At 46.8% G+C, this 23,922-nt stretch overlaps 2 protein-coding genes across 2 annotated transcripts; one reads left to right on the forward strand and one right to left on the reverse strand.

Moving 5' to 3' along the window:
- Positions 1–7,871: 7,871 nt before the first annotated feature.
- LOC135825143 (uncharacterized) lies at positions 7,872–9,218 on the reverse strand. The gene has a single exon (XM_065337875.1). It carries the CDS (start codon positions 9,216–9,218, stop codon positions 7,872–7,874), a length of 1,347 nt encoding a protein of 448 aa, XP_065193947.1.
- Positions 9,219–15,413: 6,195 nt separating this feature from the next.
- LOC135824518 (uncharacterized) lies at positions 15,414–23,416 on the forward strand. The gene is made up of 3 exons (XM_065337255.1): positions 15,414–15,951; positions 17,069–17,190; positions 21,372–23,416. Exons 1-3 carry the CDS (start codon positions 15,925–15,927, stop codon positions 22,615–22,617), a joined length of 1,395 nt encoding a protein of 464 aa, XP_065193327.1. The 5' UTR covers positions 15,414–15,924; the 3' UTR covers positions 22,618–23,416.
- Positions 23,417–23,922: the final 506 nt, after the last annotated feature.

The raw sequence follows: 23,922 nt of genomic DNA on the forward strand, positions 1-23,922 counted from the left end.
AGGCATACTTACAATAAAGATTTCGAGAATATTGACGTCCAATGTTTGCCTACTATTCTTTTCAACAACTCTCCTTTTTCTAGGATTTCCACCAAGCACTCTCTGAACTTTTTAATCCAGGTTTGAGTGATAACTGGAATCAACAGGAAGTGAAGGTGATCTCATTTGAAGCATTGCCGTTCAAACTGTTAGACGAAATCCTTGACAATAGACGCGTTTGGCGGTCTTGGTCGGTTGTTATGTCGTGATTACTCGTATTGAATGACTGATCGGCTGGAAGCGATGTGTATTGGAAGACTCGGATATTGTTTATCCACTGCTTGTTTCTTTCCCACGTGACTTACTGCTGCTTCACAGATCTGCCAGCTACTTACATGTATCCTGCCTAGGTGTCGGATCATCGGCTAATTCATGCCGACTAATTGTCCCAATGGGCCTCAGCATTCCAGAATTAAAAGGTTTTTCATAGAGCCCCAGGAAAAAGTCAAACATCAGAAATTGTCACTTGTTTTGAACCATAACTGCAGTTCAAAGCACTCAATCTTCACAATCTAAGGCTTGTGGAAAGGTCACCTGAATTGTTCAGTTGCACCTTGGGTGTGCTTGTGTGTGAAGGCATCAAGGTCGTGGTGTGAAAGACCATCTTCGTGCACACTGTCAGCCAATTGAAGAGGGACTGTTCAGTGGTGCGTCAGAAAACCTGACACCTGACATGTTTGCCGACCCGGTGAGCTGCTAAGCAATATCGCCAAAGGTGGAGTTGATTTGCACTATAGATACGACCAGGGCTGTAAAACTGCAAGGTTTGTTACACATTATGAATACTTGCATTTCTCGAAGAATAGCACTCAATCAGCGTTCGCCAGCATCAAGTGAACTCCTGCAGTTATAGCATGCTCGCTGGCTCTCATTCCGTCTCCAGCACAAAGGCAGAGGTTTCAAATCAGCAGTAGCAATCAGAGCGTGAAGTCCAGCCGATCTGTTCCATTCCTTCAACTGCGGACATGAAGATGAAGAGGCAACTCATAGAGGTGCTGTACAGTCCCAATCAGGTCAGTAGCCATTATCAAATATCAGATGAAAAGATAGACTTCCAATTAAAAGGTTTTTGTACCGACGCACCGCCGGTGAAATTGACCCCAGTGGAAGAAATTGATCTCACCGTTGCACTGACGTTCATTTGTAATGCCAATCAGACAGATGTTCCATTTAATGAGACGTTCAAGCAGGCACTGTGTGGCTTGGAGCGGGATCCTTTAGAAACCTGTCTGAAACTGAGAGTAGCAGTGGAACGCTGTCCTGTAGAATGCGTGTCAACGGTTACCGTAGAGACACTTCGCTGGTTGAAGATGTTCCGACGCAATGCTGAGGATGATACTATAACCTGTAATTGGAATTATAGCCTAACAGCCCGCGGGAGGTCGTTGAAGAACCTCAGCCCAAGTAAATTGTACCAAGTATCCATATTGAATTGCAAGCGACATGTAGTGTCCGAATGTGATCTTCCCCGGGCATGCTACTGGCCAAAAGGCTCTCAGTTGATGATCGAGGACTTGTATTTTCCTCAGGATCTATCTGATTTCCGCCTTCAATTGGACTTCTGCTGCCATCACAAGAGCAGCGCTGCGGATGTGCATTTATTGCTGCGGGACTTCTGCCTCATTTCTTTTATAGGAATAGCAAGCTTGGCAGACTTTGCACAATCATATCCAACGTTTGACTGCTGCACTCTCATCAATATCAAATGCTGTGACAAGTGCAGGCACGTGGTCGCATCTGCCGTCAGATACCTTCTAAACACGGTGCGCTATTTCCACGTCTTCCTGCCATTTGACGGTTCGTTGACGATAATTTCATATCATGATTACGTGCGCTTTAAAGACAGCCTCTCGATATCAATATGGGATCTTTTAGAGTCCGACGTTCCAGACATCCTTTTCTATAATAGTGATAGTTCTTATACCCGCAAAACACATACATGTGACGAATACTTCATATACATTCGTATCGAGCCGGAATGGCAATCTCTCTTGCATAAGCCGCGCCACCCGAAGACGTCCAGTCACAGAGACTCCAGTAGAGCAGGCTGGAGTACCGGGCACGGATCTCACTCACATTTGCTCCCCAAGTCTTGATAATAATGACATCTTGATCAGTGGATATATCACTTTACTCTGGCCGCCTTTTCTCAGAAATTTCTTTTCTTACACAGACAGCAGCTCTTTTCCTTCCGCAAATTGAGCCCTCTACGGACGGTTGATGAACTTCACATGGTACTTTTCTTACATTAACCTTGTGTTACACCGGCTTGTTCATTAGCTAAGCTTACAGATACTATGTCTTTTGTGTTACAATTCTATCAGGAATCTTTTATGCGTTTTTTTGCAATCGTTTCCTGGCATAACAGGAACCAATCATAATGGTTGATGAGGCTGAGAAATAGACATTGGGGTTATGCCGGCACAAAAACTGCCAGAATTCGGTTCTGGTATGGTACATACATGTACAGTACTTGCACATGTACATGGTTGGTAATTGGATGAAGAAATGGAGCAGAATCCGAGGAAGTTCCGGGCATAAAGTGTTAATTGTTCGGCTAAATTCAATTCTTTTCGAGTAAAATCTGCAAATACTTTCACGGACATTATCCGCCAAAGGTGTACTCCACAGCATGCAAAATTAAATTAATGTATAATTATGTAATAATAATGCTGCGAACGATGATTGCGCATCTAAAATTTAGGCATTTCCGACAAATTCTGGTAGACAAGTAGTGAAATTGGCAGAACCATACAAACCTTATTACCTTCTCATTATTTTCTCACCAATTCTGCCTCCCTATGACACAATAACACATTGGCTGCCAGATCATTGAGGATTACATTTTGTGCAAAGATACAATAATATGTGGACTCGGATGGAAAGCCAACGATTCATCTACATGTAGATGTGTAGTAAAGAAAATGACCAAGTAATTACAAGTTATCTCGAAAGCCTCTTTTACCAGCAACGCAGAGCACACTCATTACCACGATAAAAGAAGAGTAAAATGTTAAACCCTGAGCCCACCGTGGTGAAGACAATAGGGGTAGATGTACCACAGTCGACGTTTTTTATACGCTTGGCGTATTCTCAAAAAGTCACGTTTGAGCCTCTAGATCCAAAAAGGGGGCTTACATGTACATGTATGTGATATGTGAGCATGTTGAGTTATCTATACCACGACGTTGCTGTATCCCAGCAGATCACTCTGCAAAAAAAACCTAGGTCCGGAATCTTCATCTTTCACAGAGTTATGGTGTTTCAATTAGTGAATTATACTTCGCCTTATGCAGAAAACTCAACTTTCAAATGCATTTTTCTCAGTACTACGCAAAACGACGTAAAGGTACATGTACATGTACATGTACATGTAAGCCCCTCGGATATAGAGACTCATTTATTATTATTATTATCATTATTCATTCATGTATTAATAGGGCAGTCCCTAGCCTAGGAACCGGCGGATTCTGCTCGAAAATGTGGCAGATTCTGCTCGAAAAGCAGTGAAATTGGCAGAACCATACAAACCTTATGGCGGGCAATTCCTCGATTTCTGCTCCATTTCTTTATCCACATACCAAACATGCATGAAACTTACCAGAAAAATTACCGAATTCTGCCAATTTTTCTGCCGGCATTATCCGCATATGCCTAGCAGTCCCCACAGTATTCATTCATATTCTAATAGGGCAGTCCCCACAGACTCAACATTTAGGGTTCCCAGTAAAAAGGCAACATTGCCTGTTGGGAAATCCCTAACGAAATGAAGTTGATTGTTCCAACTAGGAACACACGCTTCTTGCCGAACTTGACACTTGACTGACTCGTGACTGCCATCCGGAGAACATGAGGAGAACGTCGCACTTTCCACTCGGCAAACCTGGAAGAAAGCACCACTCCCTGCTCAACACAAAGTGTTTCGGGGAATTCGCCCCTCATTAGTTTAGCTTGAGTAGGCTGAGGAAGATTGTGCGTGAAAAGCACCACTTATATACTGCTCTCCAGGCCAAACCATCACCAGGGATACAAACTTACAGAGACGCTTTGTTTCCAGCGCGACAAACACCTCCTGAAGCCCCAGGTAGCAGCGTGAGTCAGAGTCGCTCATGGAGCTGTAACAGACGTTGAGAGCCAGTATAGCTATTCACAAGTCTGTCACCTCCAACAACTAGTCGCACGTCCGCTTGAGGGACAACAATACTAACTTAGAAGTTGAGACTTCGCCGGTAATAGTCATGAAGTTGGTTGTTCCAACTAGGAACACACGCTTCTTGCCGAACTTGACACTTGACTGACTCACGACTGCCATCTGGAGCACACCAGGAGAACGTCGCACCCTCCACTCGGCCAACCTGCAAGAAAGCACCACTTCCTGCTCAATACACAGTGTTTCGGAGAATTCACCCCTCATCAGTTGAGCTTAGGTAGGCTGAGGAAGATTGTGTCTGAAAAGCACCACTTATATACATGTACATGTTTCTTTGCCTTCGCTTTCTTGTTATTGGGCAACTTGCCCGTTAGAATCTGCGAAGTAAAATAAACAACAACAACAACAACAACAACAACAACAACAACAACAACAACAACAACAACAACAACAACAACAACAACAACAACAACAACAACAACAACAACAACAACAACAACAACAACAACAACAACAACAACAACAACAACAACAACATGTACATGGACATGTACATGTACATGTATATGACATTGTACTGCTCTCCAGGCCAAACCATCACCAGGGATACAAACTTACAGAGACGCTTATACATGTATGAGTGGTGCTTTTCAGGCACAATCTTCCTCAGCCTACTCAAGCTCAACTGAGGAGGGGTGAATTCCCCGAAGTCGCAACTTCTAAGTTAAACAATTAATTAAGAAAATGATAACTAGAGAGCTTGGAAGCTGAGGGCACTACGCTATGCTTTTTTTGCCTAGCGAGAGTCAACTTTCTCTTTGCATTCGAGGGTAATACGATACCGTCTACCACCTTGATGACTTAAACGAGAGAGCTTGGAAGCTCAGGGCTCTACGCTATGCTTTTTTGCCTTGATGACCTAGACAAAAAAAGCATAGGGATGCTATAAATTCTTTAAAAAAATCCTTTTTTTTAGACATAACCTGGGATTCGAACCCGCGCTATCGCGCGCCCTGCATGCATCCCCCGATACACATCGCATACATACCAATTCTTCCAAGTTGCTTCATCATGATCTTGCATTTGAAAGTGCGGACCCTGGCTAGCGCCAGACGTTACTGAAGTAACGTCTTCTGCAAAGCTACGCAAATAAATTTCATTTCTCCTATTTTCCTAGGATTCGAACCCGCACTATCGCCCTGTAAGCATTCCCCAGCTGTCTTTGATGGTACCGCGCAAGCTCACGTTAACGCCGAGACCATAGGTCGGTGTTGTGGGCTTGCCTCACCAGCACAGGCTTGCTTTGCAGCCCCTACTCTCCCTGCTGTTTTGTCATTGTATACTCTGTTGTCTTCTCCCCTTCTGACGAGTAGGTTGTGTACTTAGTAAAAAAAAAAAAAAAAAAACCGTGTGGGTTAGGTACGGGATAGCGCCAGGCATTACGATGCTGTCCTTGATGGGACGGTACGGGATAGCGACAGGCATGCCAGTGCTAGCATGCTGTCCTTGATGGTACGGTACGGGACAGGGACGGGATTGCGCCAGGCATCTCTCTTTTTTCTTTCTTTTTTTTACTATTATTCACAAACCCAATTCGTAAAATAAATAATTATTTGGACAAAAACAAACAGCTACTGAGCAGGGGCTGCACTGGGCAGCAGTGATGGTGAGGTACCAGGGGCTGCACCGACCAAAGGTCTCGGCTTCAATGCCACAAGCACGCACCAGGAAAAAGAAACAGAAATGTAAAGCAAAGCTAGATCTAGCTATGGGGAAGTAGAATGGGTAAAAGTACCGTTAGGTGTTTAGAAAAATAAAAACAAAATGAAAAGTGATTGTTTATTATCAGTGTTTGGACTGATGTACAATGTACATGTCAACTTCATCAACCAAAACTTATGAACTTTTTTAATAGATCTGATATGAAACTCGCACAAAGACTGAAGTGTAAAGAAAACAAGCTAAAAAACAGAAAAATAATAAGGCACCCATTTTGAACAATCCAGGGGATGGCCCACGCCTGGTAAAAGAATAAACAGAGAAAAGAAAAGAATCAGAACAAGTTTTTCCATGTAAGCAGAGCACTCTGAGCAAGGCCAGGTACGCGGATTAGCGGATCCGGCAAGCGACGAGCTCGAAACATTACAGGGAATATGTTGCCCAGGACCAGTTGCTGTCTCTCAGGTGTCGGTAGACCTTTGTCCTGAATGACTGAAAACGTGTTTTGTGTGGGCGCTGCGACAGCAGCCTGTCAGGAAGGGAGTTCCATGCGCCAATACAGCAGTACGGGAACGACCGCTTCACGACGGATGGAGCTGAGACAGGGAGCGTGTCTGACAGTTGATAGGCGTGGCTAGTGGCATTATTGTGCTGGTTCCTGGTTCTGGGGTTGGCTGGAGAAACGCGATGCGGTGGCAATACAGCAAGTAGCTGAGGAGGACCAGTAATGAAATGCAATTCGTACATGCACGAGAGAGCAGGAACAGTCCGGCGGACAGCCAGATTGGGAGAATTGCACCAGGGCCAATGATGCGCAGTGCGCGGCGTTGAACATTATCTAGACGTTGGATGTGGCTGGCTGGCGCGCCCATCCACACAAGCGGGGCATACTCCATCAGGGGCCTCACGAATGCCTTGTAGACAGTCGTTCGGCCAGCTGGCGTTAGAATGTGGGCCGCTCGTAGGAGAAAGCCGAGGCGCTGCTGGGCGCGGATGGTCACGGTCCTAAGGTGACTACTGAAGGACAATTTGGAGTCAAATCGAACACCAAGCAGTGATATGCTGGTTTCCTCTGGTACAGGGGTACCACCAAACAGGATTTGGGGCAGGTCTAGGTCAGTGCGTCGGAGGGTAGCAGTCATAGCCTGTGACCTGGTGGGCTCGAAAGACACTTTCCACCGGCAACCCTACTCATGCAGGCGGTTTGTAGATACCTGCAAGGTGTGTGCAGCGTCCCGAGGGCACTGAGCTGAGGATACTAGACTGTATAGTGTCGTATCGTCCGCGTAGGCCTCAAGCTGAGCATTGCCATCAAGAACATCGGCAGCGTCATTCACGTATATTAGAAACAATGTAGGGCCCAATATACTGCCTTGGGGCACCCCTGCAGAGATTGGGTAGGGAGAAGAAATCTGACCGCCGACTAAGCACTGGAGTGAACGGCCGTCAAGATAAGACGATAGCCAGCTATGGAGAGTGCCAATAATGCCGAGCTGCCGGACCTTGTAGTGGAGGCCCACGTCCGAGACCCGGTCAAAGGCCCCGGCTATATCGACTGCGAGAATTCGTGCCGCGCCACCTTGGCCAACGATGTCCACCCAGGCGTTATGAAGCGCCTGTAGTGCGTCTGCCGTGCCGAGACCTCTACGGAACCCAAACTGGTGGGGAGTGAGGAGCTGCTGGCGCTCAAGATGGTTCATCAGTTGGCGATTGACAATAGTTTCCATTACTTTGGACAATATGCATAATAACGAGACTGGGCGGTAGTTCTTCAGAACAGAGCGCGAGGACCGTTTGTGGATCGGTACCAAGTTAGCTGTCTTCCAAGATTCTGGTTGAACTCTGCACCTGAAACAGAGAGCGAATAGCTGGGACAAAGGCTTCGCAAGTTCTTCGGCACGCTCTTTCAGGACCCGGGCTGAAATGCCGTCAGGGCCAGTCGCCTTTGATATGTCGAGTCGCGCTAGCAGACGGTAGACAGTGGCGGGGCGAAAATGAACGGCTGCGAGGGCCGGTGCTCCGGTTGCAACAAGGTCAGGTAAGTCGTCAGAAGAAGATCCTGGCCAGTGACACTGCACTTCCTGGAGAAGAAGGTGGCAAAGGCCTCCGATTTCTCATGGCTTGTTGCCAACTCCCGTCCGCCCGCATCAACAATGAGAGGAATGTCCGTGTTACATCCGTCCCCACTAGCATACTTTAACTTGGTCCACCATTCTTTGTCCTTGAGTGAGCCCGTGGACAGGCTGTGACGGATACTGGCCTCTTTAGCTTCCTGGGATCGCCTTAGGATGTTGACGGCTGTGGTAACGGAGCGGAGGAAAGCTTGTTTGAGTGAAAGATCGTTCGGGTGTTTTCTCCAGGAACGCCAACGTTTGTCCTTTTCCCTCATAGCAGCTGTACATTCCGGTGTCCACAGTTTTGGATCACTCGGCCTCGTGGTAAGTTCCTTAGATGGGACAAACCTGGCTATTGCGCCTCCGATAGTTTTGGTTACCCGCTCATAGGAGGTGTCCGGGTCATCAGTTATGATGTCGTGCCATGGAAAGTTGCGAAGGAAAGCTCGGAGGCGATACCAGTCTGCGCTCTTGTACCGCCAGACAGTTCGCTTTGCTGCAAGTTCGTGGCAAGGTAATATGCCTACGAAGTCGGATAGAACGATAACGTGGTCAGACCGCCCAAGAGGGGGTGTGGCGGTTGTCAATACTGGGGAGTTGAAGGTAGACATCACGAGGTCAAGGGTATTGTCGCCACGAGTAGGAGTCTGAACATGCTGCGTAAGAAGGTGCGCGACACAAGTGTCCTCAAGTGCTTCGCCCGCCGGTGTGGTCTTAGAGCTGTTTAGCCAGGCACGGTTGTGAACGTTAAAGTCCCCAGCAAGAATGAGACTAGCGCCGTGTTGACGGGCCAAAGGAAGGGTATCGTCGAGATGATGGATAAGTGAGAGGTCACCGGGCCCGCAAGAACCCGGCCAGTAGACACCTCCCAGGACAATCTTGTGCCCGGCTCTGAGCTGGATGGATACCCACAAGACTTCATGCTGGGGGGCGGCCAGTTCATCGATGATCAAGGCTGGGAGAGTAGATCGCACCCAGATTGCATCTCCACCACCGTGTGCTGTGCGGTCAAGCCTGAATGGAGGGCTATAGCCCGGGAATATCGTGTCCGACACTTGGACCTCCTCTGTTGTGAACTTTGTTTCGGTTACCACTGCGACGTCAGGGTTGTGCTGTAGCAACGCGTGCTGGAAGTCGCCTAACTTGCTACTTAACCCGAACGCATTTGTGCACAAGAGGCGAAATGGAGCAACCATGGAAGAAACAGCAAGAAAAAAACGAAAAGCTAAAAAATACCAAAATGTAAACCAAGAGCTAAAGTTCTTAAAACAAAAAAGTCCTGAACGTGTTTCTAAGATTTAAAAAAAACTTACTGAAGTGACGTCTTTTGCATAGCTACGGGAATAATAATTATTCACTCTTCTTGCGACGCTCACGTGGGTGGAGAAGACCACTTTATGGGCTTGTTCTTGTACGACTCTGCATCCGGGTGGAAGACCCAGACGTCAAAGAACGCATTCTGAGCCCACGAGCTCGAACACCGGCGCGGGCGTCGTTCCCTGTGTTTGTCGAGGCTGCTAGAAATAACTCTCCTGTGATGGGAGCAAGCACAGGCTCGACCGCCAAATCTGAGCACACCTTCGTCAGGCGGATTTGACTCACAGCATGCGAACGAGAAACTAGACGAAAGATTTAGAAGCAAGTTCTGTCAGATTCTGTGAAGATGATCAGGAATAGATGTAATGCGCACAATGCAAAACAAGCGCCTCGACCGCGGTGAATCTTCCACTCGAGGATTGCAGCCGGAAATCTGCAAACACAAACTCGGCGTGATGAAGGAGAGATCAACGATCTGTGTGAGGCAATGCTGTGGCCTAGCCCAAGAGGCTCGTTGTTGACCTAGGATACTATGCAGGCCGCTTGTGACTTGAGTAATTTCGTCCACAAATTTCGTTTCTTACGCCTCGGCTGCAAGTACTTGTACATGTACAACTCATGTAGTTGGTTGAAAAGGACTTCGCCTCAAGCCAGTCTGACGTTCATGCGAAACTGGCTTTCGGTGAAGGAACACCCTTCCTACTCGAGGCGCAACAGCCAGCTGAATCTCCTTGATAAATGGTCGCTTGCCCTCCTTCTCCATTGTTCAGATTCAGTGCATTTTGTTCAAAAGTACAGACCAATCGTTTTGTAGCGCGTGTAGGCCTCGACCAAATATGCTTGCGCATATTTCCGCATATTTTTGTGAGACAGTTCATATATGGCATATTGAGCGACAAAGGGAATTTTAGAATGAAGCCAGCATATACATGTAATTCAAATATTCTGAAGAAAATGAGAACAAAACATTCATATTATGGACAAAATGCGTTCAGAAATGCCTTTTATGGATGAATTTGGAATGGTTGAGGCGTTTGCTACATTTCCCCATCGATGAACACTATCGCTACTGTTGCTGGGGACACACCCCAGCCATACTATTCCGCATGTGTTTTGATTTGCACCATAAGCATGATAGCCGTGAAGCCAATGAATATTCCAAGGTTGTAATTTTACTGAAACGATCTACACTTTCTGCTTTAAGGGGGCAGCCTACCCATAAATTTCGTATGGCATTCAATTGACCGTAACTTTGGTGTTTCTCAGTGGATTTGAGTGAACTTTTGACCACACACTCCTGCCACTATGCTGGCCCTCAGGACATGATTTACAAGTTCTTGCGCCTCACTGACAGGCGTTCCAGGCCGGAAAAACTCAAATTTCCGGCATAGTGCCACGGTGTGCGAGCCACCCAGGAGCCAAACAAATGCATTAATACATTTTTTTCATTCACATTTTCGTGCCCATTCTGTCCGTGCGCGGGACCCAAACCTAAAACAAGTCCAGAAGCAGCCATGGGTGGTGGGGTAGGGCCCCTCAACGTGGCCCTGGAATCTGTCACAACGGAACGAGTGGGCGTTCTCTCACGGACTCCCACAGACCCAAGTCAATTTTTGAATTTTTTAGGTTTAGCACGTGCTACGAGGTCGTACCTTTGATACAACATCCAGTGCTGGGACCTCCACAGCAAGCCATTTCCACAGCGCTGCACACCAAATCCAGGATGCCCTCAGAAACCGGCAAAGACTGCCACTCACGTTTCACTACTGCCTAGTACTGAATCCTACCTGACTTCTTGACACGACTCAAACTTGCCAAAGTCACTAAATCAACGTCAACTACAATAATCAAGCCACATATCTGCAACGTCACGAGGGTGCTGGCAAAAGTCCTGCTGCACGGCGGCGGGCTTCGCCCGCCGCCGTGCAGCCCAATACGTGGTTTTTTAACGTGATTTTTTGGACTTTTTTGGACTTGGGGCAAAATTCTGCACACTTTCGCGTGTTTCCATAATACGACAAGTTGCGCACGGTCTGCTCACATTCAAATACAGTGCTGCCAACAAATGACAGTATGCAGCAAAAAAATCTTTCCTTGCAAGGGGCCAAGGGCACATTTTCGGCCATAACTCTTGAACGGCTGGTCAGATAGGGACACAATTTTCAGAGAATTTGCAGCAATTCATGCTCTTTCAACTGACGTAGCACTCAATATGAATTTACAAATTCGATTTTTCAGCGAATTTTTGGGTAGTCTGCCACCTTAATATGTCGAGCATATTTTGGCATATTTTGGCATATCTTTTTGCATATCTTGTTAAGGCTTTGGCACATTATGGACGTTTTCCCTGATATGCGACGAGCATAATTTGCTCTTTTTTCGCATATTTGGTCGAGGCCTATGCGCGTGTACGTACAGTCGTATACAGTCGACTAGTCATGTACAGTCATAAGTATACGTGATTGCACAATGTCATGTACTTCTTTCAGCAGATCTACAGAATCAATGCAAGTGACGCAGCTCTGTAGCATCACGGCTATTAATTACTATTATAATGCTAATCATTGATGCGTGTTGCGGTTGCGTTTCCACACTTTGACGGAGACGCGAGCCGGCTACCGTAGTGTAATAACGGCTAACTTATCGCACTTTCTGCCTGCCTAATCTTGTTGCAGTCGTGGATAGTTGCTTCGGGCATACATGTATGACGCGTTCCCATGTGTTTTCTACATAACAGTTACTATACTTACTTACTACAGTGAAACATGTGACTAGCGACCATTTTGTTTGTGCTTTACACTCGCCAACTGGGCTCTGTGCTACCCCATGCTGTCTCTCATCAAGAGTTTGCTGACGATATTATAATTGAATACTCGAACTCTGATATCGCACAACTCAGCATAACTCTCTGACGGATGCTGTGACGGATGCTGCACTTTGGCTCAATGACATCGGCCTGCTTGTAAATGCCAGCAAAACACAGGTCTTGTTTATCCAGCCCCGTGGAGCAACTGTTCAACCACCTCCTGTTTTCTGCGGCACTGATAAGCTGGACGTGACATCCACAGCGAAGCACCTAGGCGTTGTTGTTGATGACACATTGACATGGAAACCTCATGTAGAGCATGTTGTAAGAAAGACTGCGCAGACTGTTGGCCAATTGTGGCGGCATGGGAGGTGCCTGACACTGTCGGCACGCCGGTCATGGTACATCAGCATGATAACCAGTCATTTATCCTATGCATCGAATGCATTTTACCTTACAGCCCCACTTCTCAAGAAGCTCACTAAGATCAGTAAATCGGGCATTCGTATTGTTTTGCGTTTGCCATCTCGTACCCCAACTGCGGCTCTCTTTATCCGCCTTAATATTTCCTCTCTTGTACATCTTTATAAGGAAAAGATTATTGTTTTTGTTCACAGATGCCTCCACTCAAATACAAGCATTCTCTTTTCCGATTTCTTCGTTGAATTTAACAACCAAGATGAGGCTATTCGTCGCAACACCCGTGGCCAAGCCAAGCACCTTCTACAAGTACCTTTTATTCGCGGCCCTGCTGGGCGGTCGCAGCTACAGTGTATGGCCCTATAGGCAGCATTTACTGGAATATGCTTCCAGCTGACATTCGAAGCTTGGACGGCACTGTGAATCTAAGGTTACATTTGAGACGGGACTATAATATTATTGATGTACTTTCTGTCACCAACTGACCTTTCTGTTTCATCTATTCTCCAACACCCCGTATTCTGCATATTATATTATACAAACTCATAATTTTTCACAAAACGCGGCATATTTTCTATAAATTCATAAAATTTATGTCTGTCATACCCTAGATATTAGGTTAATGTTCATCATTAGCCATCCATGCAATTTCTTCATCATTCTAGGAACTGGCTCCTGGCCGGTGAGAAGGCATCCTTGCCTGTAAATCTGATGAAGTAAAATGAAACAACAACAACAAAACAACAACCACGCCTTGGGGCTAGAGAACGTTGTCTTTACTGGCAGGTGGTCCTTAGTTAGAGGTTTGCACCGCACAACCATACATGTACATGTACATGTAAATGAATGTGAGACCGTCCGTGCCTGGCGAAGTGGTCTTTAGTAACAGGCTGGTCGCTAGTCACGGTGGTCTTTAGTTGCAGGTTTTACTGTACACTGTACTTGTAAAGATAACTGCAAACTGACAAGCTGAATCGACATTCGAAAACTCTTTTTTTTTAGAGTAAAATTCTGTGCTACATGTAGTATAATCATTACTCAATCTGCGGACAGAACTGTTTCGTCCTTTGTGGACTCGTCAGCGCAGCACAGAGGAAATGAGGCCGAACCTGATAGCAATGGAAATAAAAATTTCCAATCAGGCCCGAACGTACCTTGCCAGAGTGCTCAAACTGACAAGTCAGTGAGCTCTGCATAAAGCAAACAGCAAAGGCACTACTACCCACGCAAGAGTGCTCAACTGCTACAAGAGCAGGAGCGAAATACTCAATCTGCGTGAATGTACATGTAGATCTACAAGACAGGGCGCAATGAGCGAAAATGAACCGTTTGTAGGTTCAGCGCGCCCACGCCGTCCAGGCCCCAGACCACAATAGGGCTTGAAAGTGATGACGTCAAAAACGGCCTGGGAGTAGTAAATTGACATCAGATTTCTATTTTGGATCCACCAAGGTGTGACTTTGCTATTGCCTCAGTATGTGGGTGCATAGCAACCCACTCATGTCGTATGCAGGTGCAACTTTTACTTCGCCACCAGTTGTCACCCCGCCCCCACTAGCCAAATCAGTCAGTTTCACTGGCAACATCACCTTGCTGTGAGTGAGACCGCTTGAAATGTGCTTGGATCCATACAAAAACTGGATCCAGGTGGATCCAGTTTTCGAATTTTTCAAATTGTTGCTATGCCATTGCTATGGAGTGACGTAGCACTTTCAAGCCCTATAGGGCTTGAAAGTGCTACGTCACAGCATAGCAACAATTTCAAAAATTCAAAAACTGGATCCACTTGGATCCAGTTTTTGTATGGATCCAAGCACATTTCAAGCGTCTTACTCACCGCAAGGTGATGTAGCCAGTGAAACTGACTGATTTGGCTACTGGGGGCGGGGTTACAACTGGTGGCGAAGTGAAAGTCACCCCTGCATTATAGTGCGTACGACATGAGTGGGTTGCTAGGAACCCACATACTGAGGCAATAGCAAAGTCACACCTAAGTCCTTAGTGGATCCAAAATAGAAATCTGATGTCAACTTACTACTCCCTGGCCGTTTTTGACGTCATCACTTTAGCCACGCACAGGCATCACACTTGTATGATTGTACTGTCTGATTGTACCGGTACTTGTCTTGTGTTGAAGTAACTAACTTAGTTGTCTTGACCATGTTGATTTGGGGCTACTGACGTCCGTGCGGTCGATGAGTTACGTACCTGCCACCTGAGTCCTGACAAGTCGGTTGCTACCGCATTGTATACAGGCTGTTGCTATGCCCACAACCAACGACGTAAACCATGTAAACAGACTGACTCTGTCGTCGTGTCGAGACTAGAATCTGAGTAGATGTTTCCATTCTCTACTGCATGCTGTATTCTCAGGAGGTACTACATACATGTACTCATGGTACTTGAGAACGGAGAACTACTTATTTTATTGCTACGCGTATTACTACATTGTACTCTGCCTAGATAGATCTACGCAGTACAGTCGAGTGTCGTGGACATGGAAATCCGGTCCCACGTCTAGCGGCCCCAGGGCGCTGGCCATGCAGCCGTAGCATGTCTTATGTGCTGCTAGCTGATGGCTGCATCGGATCAACAAGTCAAGTGTACTGCATGCAACCACTCAGTGACTCATAATTTTACTTAAGTTACATTCTGTACGCGCTGAGGGCGCCGGCCCCGGTCAATCGACTGGATTTCCATGTCCGCTACTCGAACTACGAACTACATTGTAGATTCTACGTCCTCGAAGAAAGACAAGTGGTTCTACATCACACACAGCCTGCTGGGCCGACGCTCCGTTCGCTTTTATGTGCTCTGTCTAGCTAGGCAAGTATCGATTGAGGGGGCTGTAGATCTACGAACAGTAGATCTACTACATGTTCGTAGTTTGCTGTAGCTTGTAGTCAACGTGATAGGACTGAAAGTACAATAGTCAATACATTACTACTGCATGACTTGTTGTAGTAGTAAGTGAAATCTGCACGTCGAAGGCGCTTGTCATGTCGGGAGAGTTTTAGAAAGTCAGACCTAGCGGACCAGCTCATGGGAAGAGCAAAGGTTCCGGCCGGCTTGTAAACCTGTTTCTTGGCGAGCACAAAGTGTTTCTTACTTGCCGTGACGCACTCGCCTGTGTACGGAATACTATAGTGTTGCTGTTGGAATGATTGTGGATGCCATCTGGACTGGGCTGAGCTGACGGAAGTTTGTTTGTCCATGCAATCACAGCAAGGAAGTATATTTGGACGGTCAGTCTCACCGTCAGACTCGACACGCTAAAATTTTAGGTATCGCCGTTCACGTCCGCTCCTGCTCCCTGTGAACAGCTAGTCGAGTCGGAGGCCGGTCCACTGCGTGCTGCGATGGGTAATGCACAAACGTCGAGAAAGGTATGGAACAAAATATTAATTCGTCACATGCAGGTAGATCCTGTTAGTTTTGGTACCTACCCACTATGACTACACAAAATTTACCAGCCACAGTACACAGCTACAGAGAGAGAACAGCAGTGGAGCAAGGCTAGTTAGTTTTAGCCCCTGAGTTTTTTTTGCTCCTAGGGATATCACCAGGTAGCATGGTGGTGAGTGTAGATCATACATATGAATTATACCCAGATTATGTAGGGAATCGTGAAACAATTTCACAAAGTTCATATTTTTCACAAGTGCACTACTACCAAGAGGCATAATAATAATTATGAGGTACAGAGTAGGAACGGTATAATCCATGGAATTATCCCATGGTTGTTGCCAGATAATAGGGCTTGAAAGTGCTACGTCACAGCATAGCAACAATTTCAAAAATTCAAAAACTGGATTCAAGATGTGTTACTCACAGCAAGGTGATGTAGCCAGTGTGTAACTGACTGATTTGGCTAATGGGGCGGGGTGACAACAGGTGGTGAAGTAAAAGTCACACCTGCATACGACATGAGTGGGTTGCTATGCACCCACATACTGAGGCAATAGCAAAGTCACACCTTAGTGGATCCAAAATAGAAATCTGATGTCAACTTACTACTCCCTGGCTGTTTTTGACGTCATCACTTTCAAGCCCTATACTATAGAGTGCAGCCTACAGTAAAGTTGCCCTATTTACTCTTGGAGTGACCCATGCAAACTGAGCAGGGAGCATCTTTGAACCCAGTGAACAGAGCTCGTATATTTTAACCCAGCAGGTATATCACTCTATATAACTTACATGTGCCCCGCTCAGAACTTACATGTGCCCCGCTCAGAACTTACATGTGCCCCGCTCAGAACGGCCTGCTGAATGGCTGAAATCACCCACATCGAATTGTACTGGTGTGTGTATGTGCGTGTGTGTGCATTATGGGCATGTGTATGTGTGTGTGTGTGTGTGTGTGTGTGTGTGCGCGCGCGTGCGTGTTTGTTCCTGTGTACATGTGTTTATGTATGTGCTGGTGTTTGTTTGTGTGTTTGTGTGTGCATATGTGTGCATGCATGGGCATGTGTGTTCTGTACTCGTGCTCCGAAACAACTCAAGCTACGCCAGGATAAGAAAAGCCGCAGCAGCAGTACCTCCAGCATCCTGGAGCATGCAATGGCCTCACCACTCACTGATGACCACTCTTGTGTCACGCCTGACGATGGGTGTACAGAATTGAGGTAAGCTTCTGCGAGATTTCGTCTGGTGCTTGTTTGTGTTTGTTTTGCTTCACCAGGTACACCGGCATTTCTGCCTTCTCGTGTAACCGTATGGCTAGACTCTCAATAGAACAGAACAAGAGTGAAGGGAACGGTGAAGAGAGCTATTACCTGTATAATTCAAGAATCCATTGTTTAGGCGTGGCACTTGACTCCTGACAGTTTAACACTTGTTGAAAACTGGTCAAGTGTTAGTGGGTGGGCTTATTCTCAAGTGAGTTATATAGAATCACCTGGTGATCATGTTACCCATTGTACCGTACTACATGACCATATCATAACCTTATGTACGCTCACAAAGTAAAGAGAGTAGAACAAGGAGACGGACAGAAAGACAGACAAACAGAGAGGGAGAGAGAGAGAGAAAGTTGGGAGTACCATTTGCTGAAATACTTTGTTTTCATCTGACTAGCGTGCAGTGCTCTGAACGTGAATGAGTTGCGTGTTGGCGCATCCTTGTTTGTAACCGAAGTACCATCCAACCAACTTCAACTGGTCGATTATTTTCTGGTAGATGAAGAACAGCGTGACTTTGAGTTGCGCCCGTTAGTCTGAACTACAGTTGGTTCAGCTGTCTTGAGTTGAAAAATGAAGCGTTCTCAAATATAACATCCGAGTTTCAAATATGTATAGGATATTGACCAAGACGAGGTCTATATTTCCCATATAGACCGAAGTCGAGGTCAATATCCTATTTATCACGATTCCTTTGTCATAACCCCAGAATTTGAACATTTAGGAGCTATTTTAACCTTTTTAGTATAGCATTTGTACTATAGTGTACTTAGGATGTTGCCTATTTTGGGTACAAGACTGTAAGAACAACAGGGTTCAGCATCTGCAGCACAGTGGCTGGGTGGTATAAGGGGTTGCTTGAGATTCATACTGTTGTGGGTTCAAATCCTGCTTGTTCTCTTCCTTTGTCTTCTTTCTTTCAAATTTTCTTTTTGAAGTGGAGAGAAATTTTCTAAGTCCCTCCAAAGTCGAAAGATTACAATACCTAAGTGGTCGATATAAGCGGTCGATACAAGCGGTCGATACAAGCGGTCGATATTACGGCGATATGGGTAATATAGGACCAGTCAAGGATCACGAGAATTAGTGGAGGTCGATATAGAAGAGTGATAAGCACTAGTATTAATTAATTTTGGGATCGGAGGAAGCAGTTCTAGATTGGTCCCCACAATACCCTAGGCTTTCATACTGCCGTAAAGTACCGCCAGAGCGCCCCGTACCGCCAGAGCGCCCCGTACCGCCAGAGCGCCCCGTACCGCCAGAGCGCCCCGTACCGCCAGAGCGCCCCGTCTCGCGAAAGCGCCTCACCTTGATTTCACAGCCAGGGAAAGGAAAATCGTATCACAGAGTGCAACAAAGTGTGCACTGTGTGAGAACCTTAGTGTATTACGGTCACACTTAGCATGTTTTGGTGTGGAGCTCAAAGATAAACTGAGTACGGACTGACTACACAGCGTGCAATGTGTGTACAAGGTACGTGTCGTACGACCTTCAGACAAGACACCACCTCCACAGCACGACCCCGAAAGGACGAGCTGGTGGTGCGCTCTGGCGATACTTTCCGGTGTGAGTATGATGTGGCGGGGACAAAAAACATTTTTTTATTTTTTTTTATACAAAATACACAACTCACTGGCAGGCACATGGGGCTAGCATGGGGTGAGATGGTGCTGGTGGGGCCTCTTCAGCAGTAAACATATGTTGGTGACCAGTCTTTCCGGCCATGGCCCGACCAACCGAACCGGTTCTGCCCCTCCTGATGTAGTGGAATGCCGTCCGTTGTACATAGCTGTATGGCCAGGGTGGGTTTGCTGAGCTCCTTCTGTCCACATACGAATTACTGTAAAACCGGAAAGCCTAACGTTTTAACGACCAATTATTTCTCGTTATTTGAAAAATCGTTATCGCTAGATGTCTGTGTAAAGATGCGCATACAGATGCGTGGCCGACTAGACGTCGTTAAACTTTCTGCACGTAATCATACCAAAATCACAAAAATGTTAAATTTTTTGGTCGTTAGACTTTCTGGTTTTACAGTAATGTGTTACTGATACCTGGCAAACGCAACACACAACAAGTTACATGCAAATGCACAGGAGCAGTGAGTGTTAACCTGCTAGTGGGCTGAATGTCTATTTTGGATAAAGCGCAGTACACCAAAAGTACACAACCGCAAACGAGAGAGCTTGGAAGCTCAGGGCCCTGCGCTATGCTTTGTTGCCTAGCTCGTCGCGCATGTTGTTAGAACTGATGGAAATGCTTTTTCCTTTTATTAGCTACATCATTGTATTGCAAAAACGTTTCAATGAGTTACAGAAGTAACGTCTGCTGCAAAGGTATGGGACCGGCGCTGACTCTGCCGATCACGGGCGTTCTGGAGTCGACGGGATGTCGGTCCTGACGTTTCCTGGCCCCGGCGCTGACTCTGCCGATCACGGGCGTTCTTCTTCTTCTTATTATCATACTGACGGCAACTAACATCCATTCTGATTGCATTTACTCGTCTCCCTACTTCGTATTTCTTTCCAGAAAATCTCCCCATGCAGCAGGGAGTCGTTTACATAATATGACTCCCTGCTATACATCTACACGACTGTATATACGTTATAATTATTATGCTATCAGCCTACATGCCATTCCCGGGCTGGTCGACAGGCGGCCCAGCCAGCCTGCTAGTGGGATCTCGGCCTCGCACACAAATCCACACAAAATGTTACTGCACTGAATGCATTCCCCCGATACACTTCGCATATATACTCATTCTCTTGATGGTACCGTACTCTTGATGGTACGGGACAGGTACGGGATAGCGCCAGGCATGCATGTCGATGGCACAAACAAATAAAAGTATTGTGGCCAGCTGTCTTTGCCGGTACGGTACGGTACGGGACAGATACGGGATAGCGCCAGGCGTGACACAAACACACAAACAAACAAACAAACACCAAACGAGAGAGCTTGGAAGCTCAGGGCCCTGCGCTATGCTTTGTTGCCTAGCTCATCGTGCATGTTGTTAGAACTGATGGAAAAGTTTTTTTCCTTTGATTAGCTACATCATTGTATTGCAAAAACGTTTCAATGAGTTACTGAAGTAACGTCTTCTGCATAGGTATGGGACCGGCGCTGACTCTGCCGATCACGGGCGTTCTGGAGTCGACGGGATGTCTGTCCTGCCGTTTCCTGGGACCGGCGCTGACTCTGCCGATCACGGGCGTTCGTCTTCTTCTTATTATTATACTGACGGCAACTAACATCCATTCTAATTGCATTTACTAGTCTCCCTACTTCGTATTTCTTTCCAGAAAATCTCCACATACAGCAGGGAGTTGTTTACATAATATGACTCCGTGCTATACATCTACATGACTGTATACACGTTATAATTATTATGCTATCGGCCTACATGCGATTCCCGGGTTGTTCGACAGGCGGCCCAGCCAGCCTGCTAGTGGGATCTCGGCCTCGCACACAAATCCACACAAAATGTTACTGCACTGAATGCATTCCCCGATACACTTCGCATATATACTCATTCTCTTGATGGTACCGTACACTTGATGGTACGGGACAGGTACGGGATAGCGCCAGGCATGCCGATGGCACAAACAAACAAAAATATTGTGGCCAGCTGTCTTTGTTGGTACGGTACGGTACGGGACAGATACAGGATAGCGCCAGGCGTGACACAAACAAACAAACAAACAAACAAACAAACAAACAAACAAACACCAAATTAAAGCTGTGCGGACCCTGGCTAGCGCCAGACGTTACTGAAGTAACGTCTTCTGCATAGCTACGGGAATTAAAGCTGTGTGGACCCTGGCTAGCGCCAGACGTTACTGAAGTAACGTCTTCTGCATAGCTACGGGAATTAAAGCTGTGTGGACCCTGGCTAGCGCCAGACGTTACTGAAGTAACGTCTTCTGCATAGCTACGGGAATAAGGGCGTATTGGTTTACGCCCACACACCACACAGACATGCGTGCGCATGCACACACACGCACACACACACACACACTCCCCCACTCACGCACACACGCATACACACACACACACACACACACACACACACACACTATCCTGTCCTGCTAACGATGACTCTTTCCATGTTCGTTGGCCCACTCCAGGAGTGGAGATGTGCACTTCCGAGACCGCGGAGAGCAAGACAACAGCCACGCCGTTACTGGACTGATGTGCTCGTCCTCATCCGTTGCATCGCCACCTCGCCCTCGTATTGCTGTGGAACTCAGACTTCGATATTCCGATGATCCAGGTACTGTTACACTGGCCAGTGGGCATGAGTTGGGTTGGAGAACAGTTGATGGTTTTGTGGAGGTGTTCTGCAATCATGAGCAGTCGTCACTGACAACTGCTCAATCTAGTGCCAGTGTTGTTCAGACTGGTGCTGGAAATGCACTGGGTCCTGTAGAAACGAGCGGCAGTTGCCCTGGCAGCCAGGTTGCACTGCCATCCGCTACGGGTGCGCTCAGAGTAGGAGTGCTGCGGCATGCCATCTTGCAGCATGGCTCCAATCTGTATGGACTGTGCCCGCTGTGTCGTGCCCGGGGATGTGCTGACCTTTCTAAAATATTGCCATTAGCACCAGCCACTGTCAACACCAGCACCGCGGCTAATCCGAGCAATGCTGACAACAAAGAGTCCGTGGATACTAAGCCACATGGACGTCCCTCAGAGCTGGGAGGAACTGAAGACGTGAAAGTTACGCCCGTTGTAGAATCGCCCCATCATCTAGCTCAATCCATGGAGAGACGTGACAACGCACAAGTGCCTGCGGAACACCAACCTCAAATCGCGCATTTGAAATCTAGCAGGGAGATTACTGATTGCGTTATTCACCAAACCGATCGTCAAGGCATGAGCTGCGACTCGACTTTGCAGTCGCATGATGACGCACGGGTGCCAGGAAGAAATTCAGAGCCCGAATGCAGTAGAGGAAGTGGCGAGACACAGAAGGCAGCAGAAGACACTGGAAAGCACCTCGCACTCATGCACTGCCAGCACTGCGGAAAGTCCCTCTTGTGTGAGTTGAGTGTAGACACTTTGGAGAAGGACGACATGATGACCACCAGTATGAAGCTGCACCCCATCGGCTTTGAAGTTGACCTGAGCGAGTATGACATCATAGAGAAGGCTCTGCCGGAGGTGAAATCAGCACGGCAGCGCAAACGCGGAGCTTGTCGTCGATCTGGAGATCTGGACTATCATTCCAGCGAGATTGGTGGTGGCGTCGCTTGGTTCAATGAATCTGAGCCTCTATGGAGTTGGCAGGATCCTCACATTGCTGTGCTGATGTGTTCGGATCCACTGACTTATGAATACTTGCCATTCCTTGCAGCAACAATAGCACACTGAGTGGTTATGCTGGAGCGGAGGATCTAGAGTGAAACACAACTATAGAGTCGTTGACGCCGTGGCCAGTGTCTCATCAACACGGTGTCAAGAACCACAGCCGGCAAGCTGCTTTGTCTTACAACATGTGTGTGCGTATACAGTAAAGGTAGAGACTGATGAAGAGAGTGCATATTTGTGTCCTGATGCCGCAGGCAGGCACAGTAGGTTGGTCTAAGACCATGATTGAGAAACGAGAGGTACCAGGTTCAAGTCCTGCTTGGAAAATGGGATTTTGGCCTTTGGACTCTGGTTGGTGGATCTGATCTATCCTCCCCCACCGTTTAGGGGCCGCATCTGACGCCTGATCATGGGGTGGTGGTGTCCCACGGAAGCGGAAAGGTGATTCTTGACCAGGGAATTGTACGACTCCTTGTTCTTGACCTGCCCGGTACGTGACCCGTCGAATTTTTATTATTATTATTTTTGTGATGCCACAGTACTGGGCAAGAGGTAGTATGGATCACGTACCACCATGCAGCGCGTGTATGCATTACACACACACACACACACACACACACACACACACACACACACACACACACACACACACACACACACACACACACTACTACTACTACTACTACTACTACTACTACTACTACTACTACTACTGACCAAACCACTTTTACGGGCAAAAAAATACCATGGTAAGCACACAAGTGATGGAAAAGAGTGAGTAAGAACGAAAGAGAGAAAGAAAGAGAGAATGCACTAGTATGTCAAGAGAAGTAATCAATTGTTAAGGTCTTTGAGCTATTGTTATATTGTCCAGATTGACGCATGGACACTGAATCTCAGCCGGCAGCCTGTCGACACTGCACCAACAACGACGAGCGGACGCGACGCTGGTAGGATGATCGGCAACCGCGACTACTACTACTACTACTACTACTACTACTACTACTACTACTTGACACAATCTTTATTAGGAAACTTGAAATGGAGATGTGAAACACAAATACAGCCATGTAGATGGAGCAGCAATGCAATACAATGTCCAAAAACTCAAGAATTCATTATCATGGGGCAATGTTGGGCAAATGTCTGTCAGGTACTATCACGCTCAGGCTGCCCGCAACCTGCACATCGTCGTGAAATTCATCCTGCTACTACTACTACTACTACTACTACTACTACTACTACTACTACTACTACTACTACTACTACTACTACTACTACTACTACTACTACTACTACTACTACTACTACTACTACTACTACTACTACTACTGCTACTACTACTACTACTATCAGGCGCGTGCTCGG

Source organism: Sycon ciliatum, chromosome 9, assembly GCF_964019385.1.
Source record: "Sycon ciliatum chromosome 9, ocSycCili1.1, whole genome shotgun sequence".
NCBI lineage: Eukaryota > Metazoa > Porifera > Calcarea > Leucosolenida > Sycettidae > Sycon > Sycon ciliatum.